This window comes from Phocoena sinus, chromosome 14, assembly GCF_008692025.1.
Source record: "Phocoena sinus isolate mPhoSin1 chromosome 14, mPhoSin1.pri, whole genome shotgun sequence".
Classification (NCBI taxonomy): domain Eukaryota; kingdom Metazoa; phylum Chordata; class Mammalia; order Artiodactyla; family Phocoenidae; genus Phocoena; species Phocoena sinus.
This window is the reverse complement of record NC_045776.1, coordinates 79,433,633-79,450,879: the sequence shown is the minus strand read 5'-3', so window position 1 is coordinate 79,450,879 and position 17,247 is coordinate 79,433,633. Positions and strand designations below refer to the sequence as shown.

Genomic DNA, 17,247 nt, shown 5'->3' with positions numbered 1-17,247 from the left:
GCTTTGGCTCTTGTGTTTTCTTGTGCCTGTGAGGCACCTCCCCACCCCAGCCTCGTGTGCTCAAGCCTGACAACCGTGGAGTGACCCCTCCTCTGATAAGCCAATCCTATCCCCACCCCCTGCCATGCCCCGATTTGAAAGGTCACTTCTCTTCCCACAAGGTGGACGGACTCACTTAAGACACCCTTACGTTCTGCTTTGCTGACAGAAAGGCAGAACTGGGTAATAGGTTAATAGTAGAGTCAGACTCTCTAAGCCTGTTGCTTAGCAGGTGGGTGATTTGGGGCCATGCACTAATCCTTGCATGCATCAGTTTCCTTATCTGTAAAATGGAGGTAAGAACCGAACCTTCCTCCTGTAAGCGAGCAGGACCCTTACGGGGACAGACCGCCCCCGCTCTCCGCCCTCCACCTGCCTCTTGTTCGTAGTAAAGCTTTAGCTTCCTAGGCGTTCCCCGAGTTCCAAAGAATAAATTTCATCAGAGAAGCGAGAAAAGACTGAGACAAAGGAAAACGGTCAAGCAGACAAAATTATAATAGTTTAGCCTTTAAACAAAGTCAAGGACCTTTAGCTCCTTCTCAAGGGCTATAGATACTATTCTGAGGCAAATCCTTTGAGCTGTTCGGCAGATACTGAAACCCGCCCCCCGCCCCAGGTGGAAGACGTTAACTACATGCTGAGAATAAACGCACACTTCCCCCCGCCCTCGCCGAGCCTGTTGGAACCAGAAGGTTGATGACGCTGACTCCCAATTAACTCACCACCAACCAATCAGAAGAACGTCCAAGAGCTGACCAAACACCCGGCAACCCTCTTCCTCACTCTGTCTTCAAAAACCTTTCCCCGGGGCCTCCCTGGTGGCGCAGTGGTTGGGGGGTCCGCCTGCCGATGCAGGGGGCGCGGGTTCGTGCCCCGGTCCGGGAGGATCCTACGTGCCGTGGAGCGGCTGGGCCCGTGAGCCATGGCCGCTGAGCCTGTGCTCCGCAACGGGAGAGGCCGCAGCAGTGAGAGGCCCGCGTACCACAAAAAAACCCACAAAAAAACCTTTCCCTGAAAGCTGTCAGGGAGTTCAGGCATTTTGAACCCTAGCTGCCTGGCCTTCATGCTTGGTGCCCTGCAGTAAACGCTGCACTTTCCTTCACCACACCTGGCGTCAGTAGATTGGCTTTACCGCCTGTGGGCCAGGGGACCCAAGTTTGGTTCGGTAACGCTCATAGAATTGTAGGGTGATTTAATCTATTAATACATACAAGGCACTCAACACGGTGTCACAGTGAGGATTTGGTGAGGGCCGGGCTTTCTATTATCTGCCTACCCCTGTTGCTGCTCGGAGTTCCACTGGGAAGGAATCGTGGCTGTTTGCTATATGCTTGGCTCCCAGCATGTGATCAAAATAAGTAGGTGCTCAGGAAATAGTCACTGACTCCTGCTGTCACTCCGGGGTTTGGAGGTGCTCTTAAAAAGAAGCTCAGCAACTCATTAACTCTTCCGGAAGCAAACGTCTAGGTTCAAGTTCTACCATCACCATGGGACTTACCTGAGCTACTTCCCGGAGACGCAGCTTCTTCACCGTAAAATTGGACATCTACTTCCTGGGCTAACGTGAAGCTTAAGTGAGATTGGCTCCAGGGATGGAGCATGTGACCCAGGCCTTACCAATCAAAGCACTGATTTCCTGGGCTGTGCTTAGCTCAGGGATGGTCATGTGACCCAAGCTGGTCCAATAAGAATGACTCCCAGCAGAAGCGAAGAGAAAAGAGTGGCTTTTCTCGCTGGGGACTGGAATGTGGGGATGTGGGGCTGTAGTGATCGCAGCTGTCTTGTGACTACTTGAGAGGACATGGGGACACAGAAGAACAGGGGCAGGGGACGTGGAAGGCAACAGGGAGACTGGAGATGGAGCCGACACCGCAGGACCAAGAGACAAACAGTTCTATTAACATCATTAGAGACCTGAAAGCAGCGTTTAACCTGGACTTCACAGCTGTGTCCAATAAACACCCCTTTTTGCTTAAATCGGTTCGAGTGGGGTTTCCCAGCACTTAGCACAGAAACAGTTCTAACTGATGTACTCTGGTAGCCTCCCTGCTCCCCACCACCTTACTTTAAGGGTTCTGGGCTCCTGGCAGCATCAGTGTGGGGCATCCATGAATTGCTGATTGCCCCTTTTCTCCTTCCTAACAGAAGCTTGTTTTTTCAGGCAGCAATGTTCCTGGCCTCAAAGGACAAATCGGTATTGATCTTAGGCCAACACGGCATTCCTTTCCCTTTGCCAGGGATTGGCTGCCGCACACACACGTGACCCAGTTTTGGTCAATGAAATAAAAGAAAGAAATCTGCTGAGAGAGAGCTTCTGGGAAAGATGTTACCGATACAAGAGAAATGCAGACAAAAAGACTTTCGTACCCTTGCCTTCTCTTCCTATACATTGTCATATAAGGTTGAGATGCTTGGAGCTGCTGCAGCCATCTTGCAAACATGAAGACAGAACTTGTAGACTTGTCAGAGACGGCAGAGGAAAATGGTAGAAAGACTCTGGGTTCTTGGTGGCATAACAGCTGAAAAAGTAACTCCGAAATCACTCATATCTAAACTTCTTGTAAAGTTAGACAGATATTTACGTCATTTAAGCCACTATGCATTGGGCATTATTATTTGCTGCCACAAGCATCCCTAATAGATGTGGCATATCTAAGTGGTACCACATTTAGTTCCCATCAAAATGACACACGAAGCTAAGAACAAGCTCCTTTATTATTATTATTATTTACTGTTATTTTCCCCTAAACAGCACAATTCAAATAACAAAGACACACATGTCCCACCCATATACACAGTACCACGAGTCTGCCTGACAGGCAGTCTGGCCTTTGCTTGGTTCCTGGTGGAGCTGTCTGGAGACAGCCCCCTCTGTAAAAATCCCGACTTGGACATAGGAGACACAAGAAAGGGGGGACTTTTTAGCCAGAGAATAAACTAAGGGGCTTCCAGAGTCCTTGGGGAGTGCCAGCTTGGGAACATGCTATAAATGCCTGGGTGGAGGGCAGAAGGCACTGTTTGTTTTCATGTGGTTGTTGGATAAATCCCATATGGGGATGTAAGACCTGTCTATAAGCCTGTGTAAACCAAGTCTTCAGAAACACAGCGGGGTGAGCTTCTGGGCTCCGTCAACCAAACCCTGAGGCAGGCATGGACACTGGGAGCCCAGAATGGGAACCTGGGTGATGGGGAGGTCCCCAGAGAAAAGCAACTCTTGCATAGGCTGCAAGGTAAGATACAATGTGAAATGTTATGTCCCCTTTTATTTGTTTTGCAGCTGTAGAATGTGTAACATTTTCATCACGATAGAAAAGGTAAAGAAAGAAAAACTCCCAGCATCTTGGCCTAATGCAGCGGAACACGACCTGCCAATTGCGCCATCTTGCGGAAAAACCTACTATTACGCTCTCCAGGGAATCTGGTCAATCCACCCTGACCCCCAACATTTCAGTCGCACTAAATCTACGAGTTCAGCTAAAGTAATGTATCCTGGAATCAAAGAAGCCCAGGGGTTGGGGAGGGAACAAGGAAGGGCCACGACTGGGGTCTCAGGTACAAGTGACTTCCTGGCTGTCTTGGGGAAGCTCGTTGTTGAAACTGCTCTCTCCAAATGGTGAGTAAGGGGGGATCTGGGGGGCTTCGATGATCAGCAGGCCTTCTGGGGAAAGCGAGGCGAATACTGTCACAGGATCCACCTCTGCAGGAAGCCTAGGAGAAACACACGATTCACTTATTATCTTTAATATAGCCAAACATTCTCATTTCATTTGAAAGAAAATATTTTCGATATTGCCTGGTGGGATTATTATTTTGATAATAATCCCAGCAGGCAAGTTCCACTACTATCCCCAATTTATAGATGAGGAGACTGAGATCAGAGAGGTGAACTGATTTGCCCAAGGTCACACAGCCGGCAAGCAGCAGAGGGGAACAGAATTGGAATCCCGGTCTCCGAATTCAGAGTAGCTTATCATGTTGCTCCCCTGTCTCCCCAGGCACCAGACTTTTGAAAAAAGGTCCACGGTAGGGAAAGCCAGAAGGTTCAATCCCCATAGATCACCGGTCCAGGCTGGCTCTGACTATTGTAAATGCAGGGGTCTTGATGAAAGACCCAGGAAGTAAGGTGAGCCCATTCTGGTCATGGGCAGAAGGACCCTTCCTGGAGGGGTTGGGGAGTTTTTTGCTGTGAACAGCCACCTGTAGCCACATGAACTTCCTCTACCAGGGAGACTCCTGCCAAACTGAGCCACGGAGATTACCAAGGGGCCTGCAGGGAAGGATGGAAGAGAAATGGAACTTGCGCAGTTGCCAAGCCAAACTTCTGAAGTAGAGACACGGCCAAGAGTTTGGACCTCCCTCTCTGGGCTGGGGATGGGCTGACTCCGTTTAACCCTTTGCACGCCAACCCATAGAACACCTGGGACAATATGACAGGGCAGCCATGGTCCACAAGCATGGACTTTGCAGGCGGGCAGACGTGAGTTCAAATCCTGGTTCTTCCTGACTGTGCGACCTTGGGCTAGTGATCCTGCCTCTCTGAACTTATTTCCTTTTAGGAAAAGGGGGTTAAAAATAGCATCTATCTCTTAGGGTGGTGTGAGAATTCTGTAGGATGATGAAAGCAAAGGGCTTAGCACAGTGCCTGGCATACAGGAAGTGCTCAGTCAGCCTCACCTTCTACATTGTTATTGAAGTCATTGGCTGTACAAGTGAGCATCTTGACAGCTGAGACTATTTTAGCAGAAGCACTGACCCGTGAACTGTCGGAGCCCGAAAGGATCTCGACTGTCCAGGATGATGCTCTCATGTTACACACGAGGAAACTGAGGCCCCGAGATGGGGAGAGACTTGTTCAAGGGCTCTCACCGGGTGACCTCTATATTGAAACACGTGGTGGGAGAGCTATTCCTCCTCAACCCTCTTGCAGATCTTTCATTCACATCTAAGGGAAAGTCTCAGCTCTGTGTTAACATGCCTTTAACACCTTGGCCTCTATCTCCTGCTATTTTCTCTGTTTTAACAAAGAAAGAGCTAATCTATGACTTAGACCCTCAGGCAGGCAACACGGCCTGGTTAGAATTTAACCACATTTTGCTTCCCTTGGATTTATTTTACAATTGCCTTCTTCAGTGAACGTTTGACTGATGAGAATTGAACCTTATCAAAAGCGAGTTGATCGAAAAGAAAATCAGTCGTAAGCAAATAATAGTATGGGAACGTAAGCACAGAAGGCAAAAACTAGTTGAAGATGGTTCGTGAACCACTCATTTGGTTTCCCCTAACCAAACAGGAAGGTCGTGGGCTTGGAAGGTGGAGAGACCTGTGTTCAAGTCCCAGACCTGCTCATCATTGGTTATGTGACCTTAGCTGAGTCCCATCATCCTCTGGGCCTCAGTTTTCTCATCCACAAGGTGAGCTTAATGATACCTACTCTATAGCATCCTTTTTTTTTTTTTAAACATCTTTACCGGAGTATAATTGCTTTACAGTGGTGTGTTAGTTTCTGCTTTATAACAAAGTGAATCAGCTACATATGTACATATATCCCCGTATCTCCTCCCTCTTGCGTCTCCCTCCCACCCTCCCTATCCCACCCCTCTAGGTGGTCACAAAGCATCGAGCTGATCTCCCTGTGCTATGAGGCTGCTTCTCACTAGCTATCTGTTTTACATTTGGTAGTGTATATATGTCCATGCCACTCTCTCACTTCTTCCCAGCTTACCCTTCCCCCTCCCCGTGTCCTCAAGTCCATTCTCTACATCTGCGTCTTTATTCCTGTCCTGTCCCTAGGTTCTTCAGAACCTTTTTTTTTTTTCTTAGATTCCATATATATGTGTTAGAATACGGTATTTGTTTTTCTTTTTCTGACTTACTTCACTCTGTATGACAGACTCTAGGTCCATCCACCTCACTACAAATAACTCAATTTCACTTCTTTTTATGGCTGAGTGATATTCCATTGTATAGATGTGCCACATCTTCTTTATCCATTCATCTGTCGATGGACACTTAGGTTGCTTCCATGTCCTGGCTATTGTAAATAGAGCTGCAGTGAACACTGTGGTACATGACTCTTTTTGAATTATGGTTTTCTCAGGGTATATGTCCAGTAGTGGGATTGCTGGGTCGTATGGTAGTTCTACTTTTAGTTCTTGAAGGAACCTCTATACTGTTCTCCACAGTGGCTGTATCCATTTACATTCCCACCAACAGTGCAAGAGGGTTCCCTTTTCTCCACACCCTCTCCAGCATTTACTGTCTGTAGATTTTTTGATGATGGCCATTCTGACTGAGGTGAGGTGATACCTCATTGTGGTTTCGATTTGCATTTCTCTAATGACTAGTGATGTTGGGAATCCTTTCATGTGTTTGTTGGCAATCTGTATATCTTCTTTGGAGAAATGTCTATTTAGGTCTTCCGCCCATTTTTGGATTGGGTTGTTTGTTTTTTTGATATTGAGCTGCATGAGCTGCTTGTAAACTTTGGAGATTAATCCTTTGTCAGTTGCTTCATTTGCAAATATTTTCTCCCATTCTGAGGGTTATCTTTTCATCTTGTTTATGGTTATAGCATCCTTTTCAAGATGAGACAAAATTAAAACTCTACATCTTTTAACATGACTCCTGCCACACCACCGGGGTCACTAAATGGCAGATCAGATAGACACCACGGAGGATGTGGAGCAAAGACACTCACGTCTGCTTTGGTTCTGGGCATCCTCCATTGATGACTTTCGGCATCCCCTGGCCTCTCACTCCAGTTGGGTGTGGAAAAGCTCCCATCTCCAGGCTTTGCCCTGCACCTAACCTGACTGGCAAATTCCAAGACCTCTCCCTCTCTCCCTCATCCAGTCAAAACAGGGTCTTTCACATGGGGAAGGATGTGTTGAGAAGAATTCCTAGCCGTGGCTGAGGCAAACGGCTGGAGCATCCTGTCTGCGAGGATATCTCCAAGGAAGAATCTCAGCCTGGCTGAAGGAGCTTCCCTGGCCTCTAGTGACTGGAGCTTTTCCTGGGAGAGGCAATGAGACCTCTGAGATGGGGCTAAAGCCATCCCAGACCCCAGTCCCACTGCTTGGTGTCTGGAGTCTGGGCAGAGCCAGGAGGTCCCAGGAGTCCCAGGTGCTCTTGTGTGATTCCAGCCTTGTGGAATCTTTAATAATTTTAATTCCCATGGGCTGGGCACTGAGTCTGTACACATCCTCTCATTCCCCATCCTGAGGGAAAGAGGGATACAGGAACAGAAGTTCAGAGCAGTTCAGCATTTTGCTGCAAGTCACCCACTCAGTCATGGAGCTGGGACTCCCTACACGCAGAGGCGAGGTTCAAAAATATTTAACAACTGGTGCAGTTGGACCAACCAGAATGGATGGATCCATGCCGAAGTGATGGAGGAGGGTCCTGGGGGCCCTTTAGTTGCTGGAATGTGGGGAGGCTTGCAGGGTCCAGGGACAGCGTTGGGATGACTGGTTGACTAAGGAGAGCCTCTGGGGGGCTCCTGGCCGTGTCAGTCCAGCGTCCTAACAAGCATCCCAGCTCAGCTGCCGAGCCTCTAGCAGCCTTAGGCACTTCTATCTGGTCAAGTAACTCCCCGCAAGCTGTTTCCCCGGAGGCCTTGGAGATGGTGAGATCCATGGAAATGGCTGTCTTTTAGAGATGATGAATTTGCTGACTTCTTTCCGGTTCAGTCCCTTTCACAGCTCTGCCCTGCCTGTGACTCCATCCTGAGACCTTCTTTCAGTCTCTTAACAGAAACATCAGGGCTTCCCTCGTGGCGCAGTGGTTAAGAATCTGCCTGCCGATGCAGGGGACAGGGGTTCGAGCCCTGGTCTGGGAAGATCCCACATGCCGTGGAGCAACGAAGCCCGTGCACCACAACTACTAAGCCTGCGCTCTAGAACCCAGGGGCTGCAACTATGGAAGACTGCAAGCCACAACTACTGAAGCCCGCGCGCCTAGAGCCCGTGCTCCGCAACAAGAGAAGCCACCGCGATGAGAAGCCCACGCACCACAACACAAGAGTAGCCCCTGCTCGCCACAACTAGAGAAAGCCCGCGCGCAACCAAAAATAATAAATAAATTATTTATTAAAAAGAAAGAAAGAAAGAAACATCAGCCCCCTCCCTCCCTCTCTCCCTCATCTCTCCCCCATCAGCAACATTTGTTCCAGCTGGCTGCGTTACTAGGGAAAGGTGTGGGTCTTGGGGATGGCAGGCGAGCCAGGGAGCACGGAGAAGAACGGTTTGGCGTTTGCCTTATCAGGAAGTGGCTGCAGCCTTTTAAGTACTCCAGAGGCACCCGGTGGGTTAGGAATGGGCACATGGCAGGAGAGACAGGACTACAGAATCCTAAAGCTGAAAGCAGCCTCAGAATTCGGTTTGTGCAATCTCTCCAGACACAGGATATCTTTGCCAGGGCGAGGGGAGGAGTTAAGATTCAGTAACAAAACAATAATAGTAACAACAAACCACCACTTATGGGGACCTGCTGTGTGCCCATCACAGTGCAGTGATCTCACTTCCTTTTCAGCATCCATCCTTTTCACAGGTGAGGAAAGGGCATTCCTTGCTCAAGGAACGAACACGGTGAACTCAGAGTTCAAAGGTCTGTTTGGGCTGTTCTAGATGCTAATTTTAACACCCTTGGGTATGTCCTTTCACTTCTGGGAGATTTTGTTTCCCCATAATACAAGGAGGGTAATGTCTCCTTTCCCCACCGCATACCTTTGCTGCAAAGGTGAAATGGGACTGGGAAAAGACTTTGGAGCCAGAAGTACACATCAGTGGAAGGATGCTGATTAGGGGGAAGGTGAGTCTCTTCTGCCTACAGTTGTTGCCATCGGGGCCTCGGTGTGGCTTTGACTCATTGGCTCAGCCTGCTGGTCTTTCTGCTGCTTGTATAATCCCCCCCACCCCCCACCCCACCCCCTGCCTCAGCCCTTCTCACTCCCCTCAGCAAAACTGGCCTTTCCTTTGTCCCAATCTCTCAGCCTGAAGACCCCTCTAGGTGGTGAGTAGTGATGACAGCAGGACACCTTCCAGCCTAATTCATGTGCACGCTCTAGGGAAGGCGCGCGTTCTCCTGGCCATGGGAGACTTAGAGCAAGCAGCCTTCGAAAGATTCTATTGGGGAATTTGGGGCATCATACCTCATGGGTGGGTGAGTGCCCCAATTTTCATGGAATTGTGGACAAGTCATTTCGCCTTTCCCATTCTCGGATTCTTCATCTACAGAATGAGATTGTTAATCCCACCCCACGGGGCACTGAGCAGATGACTTGGCACAACCTACGTGCCGCCCCTTCTGGGAACCTATTGCACGTTTGCTGTGATACCTTCTCCCCTTTAGGTGCAAGGGTTCAATTCCCTGCCCTGGGGGCAGGGGTGTGTATCTTGAAGTAGAGATGCCCAAGAGGGAGAGACCTCAGATCTCAGGTCCCAGGCATCCCCACTTCCACTCCAATCCTACCCTGAAATCCAACTGCCACGTTACTTACTGGATTTTCTTTGTGAAGTTCTTGGAAACAATGCCACCTTCTTGCTGCTTCTCTTCATGTTTACCTGGAAGGGAGAAGAAAGCCATGTGTCAGCGGCTATGTCCCTCGGGCATCATTCAGGACTCAGGCTCAGATGTAAAACCTGCCCCGGCCTCGCTGTGTGGCTCGGGGCTTGGTCTAGAGGCTCCGGTTGTCTGCGCCTCTGGTCCCTCATCTGCTAAGTGGACCCACTTGATACCATCTCCCAGGCTGCCGTGAAGATGCAGTAAGACAACAGGCAGGTCCGGAGGCCTTGACCGTGGTTTGTAGATGATTATGCGTTAGACTTGGGAAATTACAGAGTCTATCTCCTGTCTTCTAAGATGTGGCATGGCATCTTCAAAGCCTTGCGTCTCACCCCTCTCTCCTAACCAGCCAGGAGACCCCTGAGGCCAACATCCCAGAATGGGTGAGAGGAAAAAAGTGGGGCTAGTTTGCCACCCAGCTGGCTTTAAAATGCACAGAGCCCTTTCCCAGCTCTGAGGATGGGCCTCTTTCTCCCTCAGTTACCGATGTGAAAACTGAGGCCCAGGGATGGGTCTAAGGGCACCCAGCAAGTGCATGGCAGCCCCAGTCTCAGAACCAAGTCTTGGAATCGAAGCCAAGGGCTGGGGTCCGATGCCCGTCCGCCTGTTCCAGCTTCCAGTTAGTTATTTGGGCCCCATTATCTGTACTGAGTCCTGAAAGAACTGCCTGGAAATAATGCTTCAACCTGCTAGAAGAAAACAACACCCTAAGGGGGCTTTCCTGGGAAGTGACACATTAGTCGCCATGGATGTGAAATTCCACCCACCCCTCCTCCTCCAGGCTGGCAGGCCAGGGCTTTTTTTCTTTCCTTAGGAAGGAAAAATATGAAATTACAAGAAGGCTTAGGTGCAAACTGGCTGTCGTCTGCAATTTATGTAACAAATTCTGAGCCCGTTGGCCATCCCCGCTTTTTTTTTTTTTAAATGGAGAGAGTATCTCTAATTTCTCTTTAAACAAATCGGATTAGCGCCTGGCAGAGCCATCAGGCTCCTATTATTACTCATTCCTCATTTGCGGCGCCACATTCCAGGGCCAAGAACCCTCATTTACCCGCGGACATCCTTCTGAGGGGCTTTGGAACTAGACTGTAAATAACCTTGTGTAATATAGTGTCTTACTGCAGTCAAGATTTTAAGCTGATAATTTATAGGTGATTACATTATTCATTACCTTTTTATTATTCATTATTCCTTTATTAATAACATTTTTTCTGATTACAAGATAACGCATGTGTATGTTTGAAAATGTAGAAAAGAAAGAAGAAAACATCAAAACCCTCGATAATTCCATCACCCCAAGGAAACCACATTTTTATATACGTTCCAGACTTTTCTATGTTACTTAGAAATGCATACATGTTATATAGTGTAGACGTATATCACCCATTTTATCAAATGAGATCATACTGTATGTTACACCTGAAAATTGTTTTTCTCTCTTACTGACGCGTTATAATTATTTTTCCATATTATAGCGAATATTCACTGCCAACCTGACTTTTAATGGCTGCGGGGAGATATAAGTTCATTTAGCCAATCCCCGGCTTTGGGGCACTGAGAGTGTTTCTGACATCAGAAAGAACCTCACCGTACTGAACATTCTTGTAGCTAGGTCTTCACACCTGGCCTCATGACTTCCTAGGATAAATTCCAAGTTCTAGAATTTCGAAGCCTTGTAAATTTCCCTTAGGAAAGGCTGCATTAACGTAGTCTCCCACCAGCTGGGCGGAAAGGGGTACATTTACAGGAATTCATTTTTCAACGGGAGTGTCTGGCTAACCAGAACATACTATTCTGCCAACGTGCTGCCTCTTGAAGCTCAGAGAGTTTATTCTGACCTGCCAAGTCCGTGACCACCAGCTGACCAGCTCTGATACAGGCCTGTGGCCAGAGGAACACTGTCTGTCCCCTGGTCCCCTTCCCAAAGCCTGGGCCTCCGGAGACCTGCTTCCCCTGGGGACAGGCCAGTGCCTCTGACTCAGCCCTTTTGCACGCTTGCTGTCCTGGCAATAATAAATGATAATGATGGTGATGGTGAGAATAATAATAGCAAACTCTTATATTGCAGCGCTTCCTTGGTGTCCACCACTGTTCTAAGCACCTTACCGATATCAACTGTTCATTTTTCACAAAAACCTTAGAAAGCAGGTACTTTTATTATTACCATTTTGTGGATGAGGAAATGGAAGTTCAGAGAGGTTAAGTGATGTGCCCCAGGTCACACAGCTTGGAAGTGCTGGAGCAAAGACTCCAAGGCAGGGATGTGGGTTGGGGATTGGAGCCCCTGCTCTGACATTTCCCAGCACATCTCTCTTCTTCTCTACAATGGCGGTGACAACAACTTCCTAGGAGCCAATGAGTCACAGAATTGCTTTGAAAGTTGTAAAAATACCATGTGAAGGTGAATGCTTGTGGTTTATTTTGATACTGGGGGAAAAAACTGACCCACAGAAGCTAAACCTCTCTGTCCATGCTCTGAAAATAGGGTACTGGGGTTGTGGGGGAGGATCTCTAAGCAAAGGCAGCTCCGTAAAGGGGGGCTTGGGGGAGGGGGTTAAGCTGGGTGAAAGAGGGTTTTGCTAGGAGGCCCCTGCTGAAGCTTAATTTGCATGGTATTTGGATATCTATTTACTGGGGCAGCTTAAGGATTACAACTGATTTTTAATTTCTTATTTTGCTTTCCTGTCTACATTTTCTACCATGGAAATATTTTATGTTGGTAAACAAAAAAGCAAGTATTACGAAAAAAACAAAAAAACGAACCCATCTGGAGGCCAGGGGAAGCTAGAGGTCCCTCACAGCCACCGAGAAATGTAGGTGCCGAGAAGCAGCATCAGCACTTCGGGGAAAGCCACCGGCCCAGCTGAAGAAAGAAGGGGCTGTTTCCAGGGGAGGCAGAGGCCCTGGGGTTCAGGAGAGGGGGTGGAATAAAGCCTCTGGCTTTCCAGTCCCTTCCTCGGCCAGGGCCTGGGCCAGCGGCCCATGAAGAGAACATTTCTTGGCTGGTGGCTGCAGGGTGGGGGAGGGGTATATGTGAGGCATGATGGAAACCATCTAGTCTAGCATTTTCCAAACAGTTCCCTAGGCCTAGACACTCATATGTGGTCAGATAAGACAGGGCTACCTCTCAGAGATTCATAAACGCCATTAGCAAATTCAATGCTCTGATAAGTCCTGCAGTGAGGAGACCTGCATTTATCAGATGCCCAGTGATATCTTAAAACACACCATTTGGCAAATACTGATCTAGTCCAACTCCTCATAAGACCAAGGGTAAAGCTGAGGCCCAAGAGGTCGTAGGATTTGTCCCAGGCCACTCAATTAGAAGCAGATCCAGCCATCCTGACTTGGAACTACCTAAGCAGGCCTGGCTTTGAATTTCAGACCTTGCCATGGAGAAGCAAGTGATCTCGGGTGACTTAGTCTCTCTGGGCCTCAGTTTCCTCATCTGTAAAATGGGTGCAACAAGCCTACGCATATTTCCTTGGAAGTCCATGTGAGGAACCAGTGAACCAACATCTGGCTGCGTTTAGCACAGTGCCCTGCACAAACAGCTTGAGGAAGAATGGGGGTGTCATTAAGTGAGGTAGGATGGGAGACTGATCTGACTTCCCACGTCCCTTGGAAGTTGCTGTTCAAACGGAGCCCCTGATAATCGATTTGATTTTTTAAATCCCTGTTATAAAAATCTCTGTATGTATTCTTGGGGGATTTGGATTCTGTCAAGCCGATGTTGCTAAGTGCACAGCTGTGAGGCATTTTCAACCTGAAAAGGCTTTGTCTGTCTTTGTCTTATTTAAGCCCCCAGGGACCCCATTTTACAGATGTGGAAGCTGAGGCTAGGTGACCCACTCGAAGCCTCTGGGTTAGTACGGTACTCAGCTGGGATCTCAGCCTGGAGCTGCCAGACCCCACCTAGAAAGGAGGATGGAGAGGAAAAAGCTCTCCAGGCTGGACAGAGTTCTCCTGAAGGGGCCACAGGGCATGGGACACCCTCCACCCTGGGGCGGAAGCCTCTGGAACCCTAATTCAAACAAAGACAGGAGGAGCGGTGATAATAATCACCTTGTTTGCAGAGTGCCAGGCAGACACTAGTATTAGCTCCATTTTACAGACACTCTGCATTTATTATCATGGATTGTCTGCACGTACTTTATCTTCCCTACAGCCTTGCAAGATGGATATTATTATGATCTCCACTCTTCAGATGGGGAAGCCGAGGCTCAGAGCAGTGAAAAGACTTTCTTGTCCATATCCATTCAGAGATTGAACAGCGGTGGTGGGATTTGAACCTGGGTCTCAAAGAACATCTAGCATTTATGTATGTATGTATGCACGTATGTATGTATGTATGTATGTTTTGGGGCCTTAATATTCTAGTAACATCAAAACAATGCCGATCCCTTGTGTTTTAGGCACTATGTACACACTTTACATGCGTCATCTAAGACAAAAATCCTTAGGCCGTGGAACCATTTGAACCCCAATTTCCAGATAAGAAAACAAAGCCCAGAGAAATGGTTTCAGGCGTCTGGCACCCTGGCCATCTCCCTCCACCTACATAAGGCCCCAGAATGCCGCCTGGCCCACCACACCCTCCGGAGCCCCTGATGTTTATAATTCTGCCCTGGGAGCCTTTGAAACTCCCCCTGAAGACTGCTCTGCTGGGGCTAGTCCCTACCCAGCCTGTTTGCAATGGCTTTTATCGATTTTCCAGCAGGTAGAGCCTGCCAGGAACATGCTTTTTAATGGAAAATTAATTGGGAGGGAAGGGACAGAAAGCTTTTCCCCTGCTGCCCTGCTTCGCAGGGACTGAGTGTCCATCTCCTCTTTCCTCTTCCCCAAAACGTTCCCTCTCCCAGGCTGGGATGTGGGCAGGCCCAGACTCTGCCTGCTGCTAACTCACGGCGTGACCTTGGACGAGTGCCCACCTGGGCCTTAGCCTCCTCAGCTGCAAAATGGGACTAGCCACCTCTGCTTCTCAAGGCTGGAGTGAAGATTATTTGAGAGCAGGAATATAAAAGCTGTAGCCCTCGGCACCTGGTAGGTGCTCAACAAATTGTCAACTTGCTTCTGGCCTCCCAATTCCCAGACAGCCGGGGTTGGAATCCTTGGTGATCTTGGGTGGGTTACTTTAACCTCTCTGTGCCTCAGTTTCCTCATCTGTAAAAAAGAGGAGACAGGCCCCGCCCCTTCTGCTTGTGTTCATTGAGATGCCACGGGTAAAGCTCTGAGCACGGTGCCTGGGAGACCGTAAGCGCTCGACCAGGGTTACCACGTCGCAGCCTTATAATGACAATTATGCCTCAGTTTCCTCATCTGGGACAAGGGAAGGTGTTTCTCTTGAAACCTGAGCTAGTTACTAACACTGTCATTACACAGCATCAAACACCCCCTTCTGGACTGTGTCGTGATGCTTGGGTACGTGAACCCCACTTCTTCTTTGGCTTTTTATTCCTATGTCTGTTAAACTTATTCTTTATATTAAATTCTCTCTCTTAGGACATGCAACGTGGTTTCTATTCCCCTGCCTGTTGGCTGGCTGACTGACGCAGCGCCCAAAGCCCCCAGCAGCTGAATCAGGTTAAAATTCCCCCTAGGAGCTGGAAGAGGAGAGCTTTTCTGTAAAGAGAACTTTTATGGGCTGCATTCCTGAGCCCTGAAGTCACCTGTGTCATGCAGCCACAGCGTCCCCTCCAAAGGAGCCTTCTCTTGGCTCTTCCGGGTCTGAGGTCTACACCCCCTCCCCGGCTTCTCTCCTTCCTGCCCCCCACTCACCAGACACCTCCACGTATCCGTCCTTGGTCTTTACCATCAGCTCCTCCGGCTTAAAGCTGTGCACATTGACACACACTTTCCAGGGCTCCCCGGGGAAGGGGGGCGGGCTCCTGCCCTCGGCAGGCACCCCAAATCTGGCCACAGCAGAGGGCCCCCGGGGCACCATGCCCGACCTCAGGGTCCCCGGCCAGGCGGAGGAGAGTCGAGGCAGGGCCCAGTCGGGCCAAGGGGCAGTCAAGTCGTCGGGGAAGGGGTCCATGCCGAAGCCATCATCCAGCAGGCGGGAGGACAGAGATGAGTCCCGGAAGGGGTCCCGGCGCCGGCGGCTCGTGTAATGGCAGGGGAAGGGCATCTGACCATCAGCCATGGCGGCTGCTGAGCTGGAGGGGAAACAGAGGCTCAGAGAGAGGGAGCCACCTGCCCAAGGTCACACAGCAAGGTGATGTGGGTGCACTGGCCTTCCAAGGTTATTCTTCAGCTTCGGAAAATGCCACTGCCAAGGACAGAGGCACACACCAGGCTGGGGTCCCAGCCCCGCAAGACTCTCCAGCCACCAAAGGCGACCCTTGGCCGGTGCAGCAGAATTCTCAAGGACCCCTCTCCACACAGCCTCACCGGAGATGAGCCAGCCACCGTCCGCCCAGGCCGTCCAGGCTGTCAGCCAGAGCCGCTGAGTGGAGCGGAGAGCTTAATAAACCGGGAACGCAGGTCTAGAAACTTCTCGCTTCTCCTGAGCTGGGTGCCTCCTATTTATTCCTGCTTGGGGCTGGAGGCGGGTTCTGCAAGCACCTCCCGTCACAGGAGTATTCAGAGGTGATGAACCAGCCCCGGAGAATCTGCGGAGGGGACAGCTGGGCTCCCGGGGGCCTGGGAGGGGCCTTCGCGGCCAAGTTCTGCCAGCCTCTCCGGACTCTCCTCCCCCAGCTCGGCTGGGCTCAGCTCCGCCCTCCCTCCCGCTCCCTTCCCCCCAGAGCCTGCCCGCCCCTAGCGGGGCACAAAGGCCTGGCTATTAATAACCCTCGCCTGGCTGAGGGCTCAGATCACCCTCCTGAAATACGTTCTCCAGAGCCTGCAGCATCCCGCCTCCCCACTGGGGACCCGCGGAAGGGGAGGAGAGAGACGGAAGCCAGTGGACCCTGGGTTGCAATCCCCCCTTCCAAGCCTCCAGCATCCTCAAGCTCTCAGAGCTTGCCTTCTGAGGGGCGGAACATTCTCCCCCAGGTGGCTCTGAGCAGTCAGCTTTCCCACCTGTAAAATGGACGTAATAGTAGCCTCCTCAGGGATGTATCCTGAGGTCATCCTCCTTACGCATTCAGCAAACCATCACTTTTATATTTTCAACGTTGATTCTCAATTACATGACGCTTGCTACATGCCAGGCCCTGTTCCAAAGGCTTCACAGACATTAGCTTTGCGTCATCCTCACCAACAATCCCGTGAGGTGGGAGCACTGCGACAACCCCCATTCTACAGGGGAGGACACTGTCATGGCAAGTGTTATCCGACGGTAGCTTCTACTATGACGGTGACAGTTAATAATGATAATTATCCAAAGGTGCTCTTCAGGCAGAGTGTCTGGTCTGGGATTCCAAGCCCAGAGAGGACCTATTTTCTAGACTTCCCTGCTCCTCCCAGGTAGCTCAGAGAATGAGTCCGTAAATTGTCCTTTAACCTAAAGGCCCCTCGAGCTTGGGCTCCTCTTTCATCTGTCCCCAGCAGGTGTGCAGTTCGGGGCGTGCTATGCCCCCTCTACGGGCTTAGGGTCGGGACCCTGCCTTCATCGTGGGCTGGGGTGGGTTGGGGGGTGTTAAGGAATGCAGTGAGTCATCGGTTGAGATATCGGTTTGGTATTAAGCAGGGCGCACATGG

General features: G+C 49.9%; 1 protein-coding gene across 1 annotated transcript; it reads right to left on the bottom strand.

Moving 5' to 3' along the window:
* Positions 1–1,979: 1,979 nt before the first annotated feature.
* Positions 1,980–16,259, bottom strand: HSPB8 (heat shock protein family B (small) member 8). Its single transcript, XM_032653842.1, has 3 exons — positions 15,379–16,259; positions 9,536–9,599; positions 1,980–3,747 (listed from the first exon to the last, which is right to left on the bottom strand). Exons 1-3 carry the CDS (start codon positions 15,743–15,745, stop codon positions 3,588–3,590), a joined length of 591 nt encoding a protein of 196 aa, XP_032509733.1. The 5' UTR covers positions 15,746–16,259; the 3' UTR covers positions 1,980–3,587.
* Between the last annotated feature and the right edge of the window lie 988 nt (positions 16,260–17,247).

Coding starts and splice junctions, on each gene's coding strand:
- HSPB8 (XM_032653842.1), bottom strand. CDS start 15,745: ATGGCTGATGGTCAGATGCCCTTCCCCTGCCATTACACGAGCCGCCGG. Junction 9,600..15,378: donor CGGATACGTGGAGGTGTCTG/GTGAGTGGGGGG, acceptor TCTCCCTTCCAG/GTAAACATGAAGAGAAGCAG. Junction 3,748..9,535: donor AACTTCACAAAGAAAATCCA/GTAAGTAACGTG, acceptor TGTTTCTCCTAG/GCTTCCTGCAGAGGTGGATC.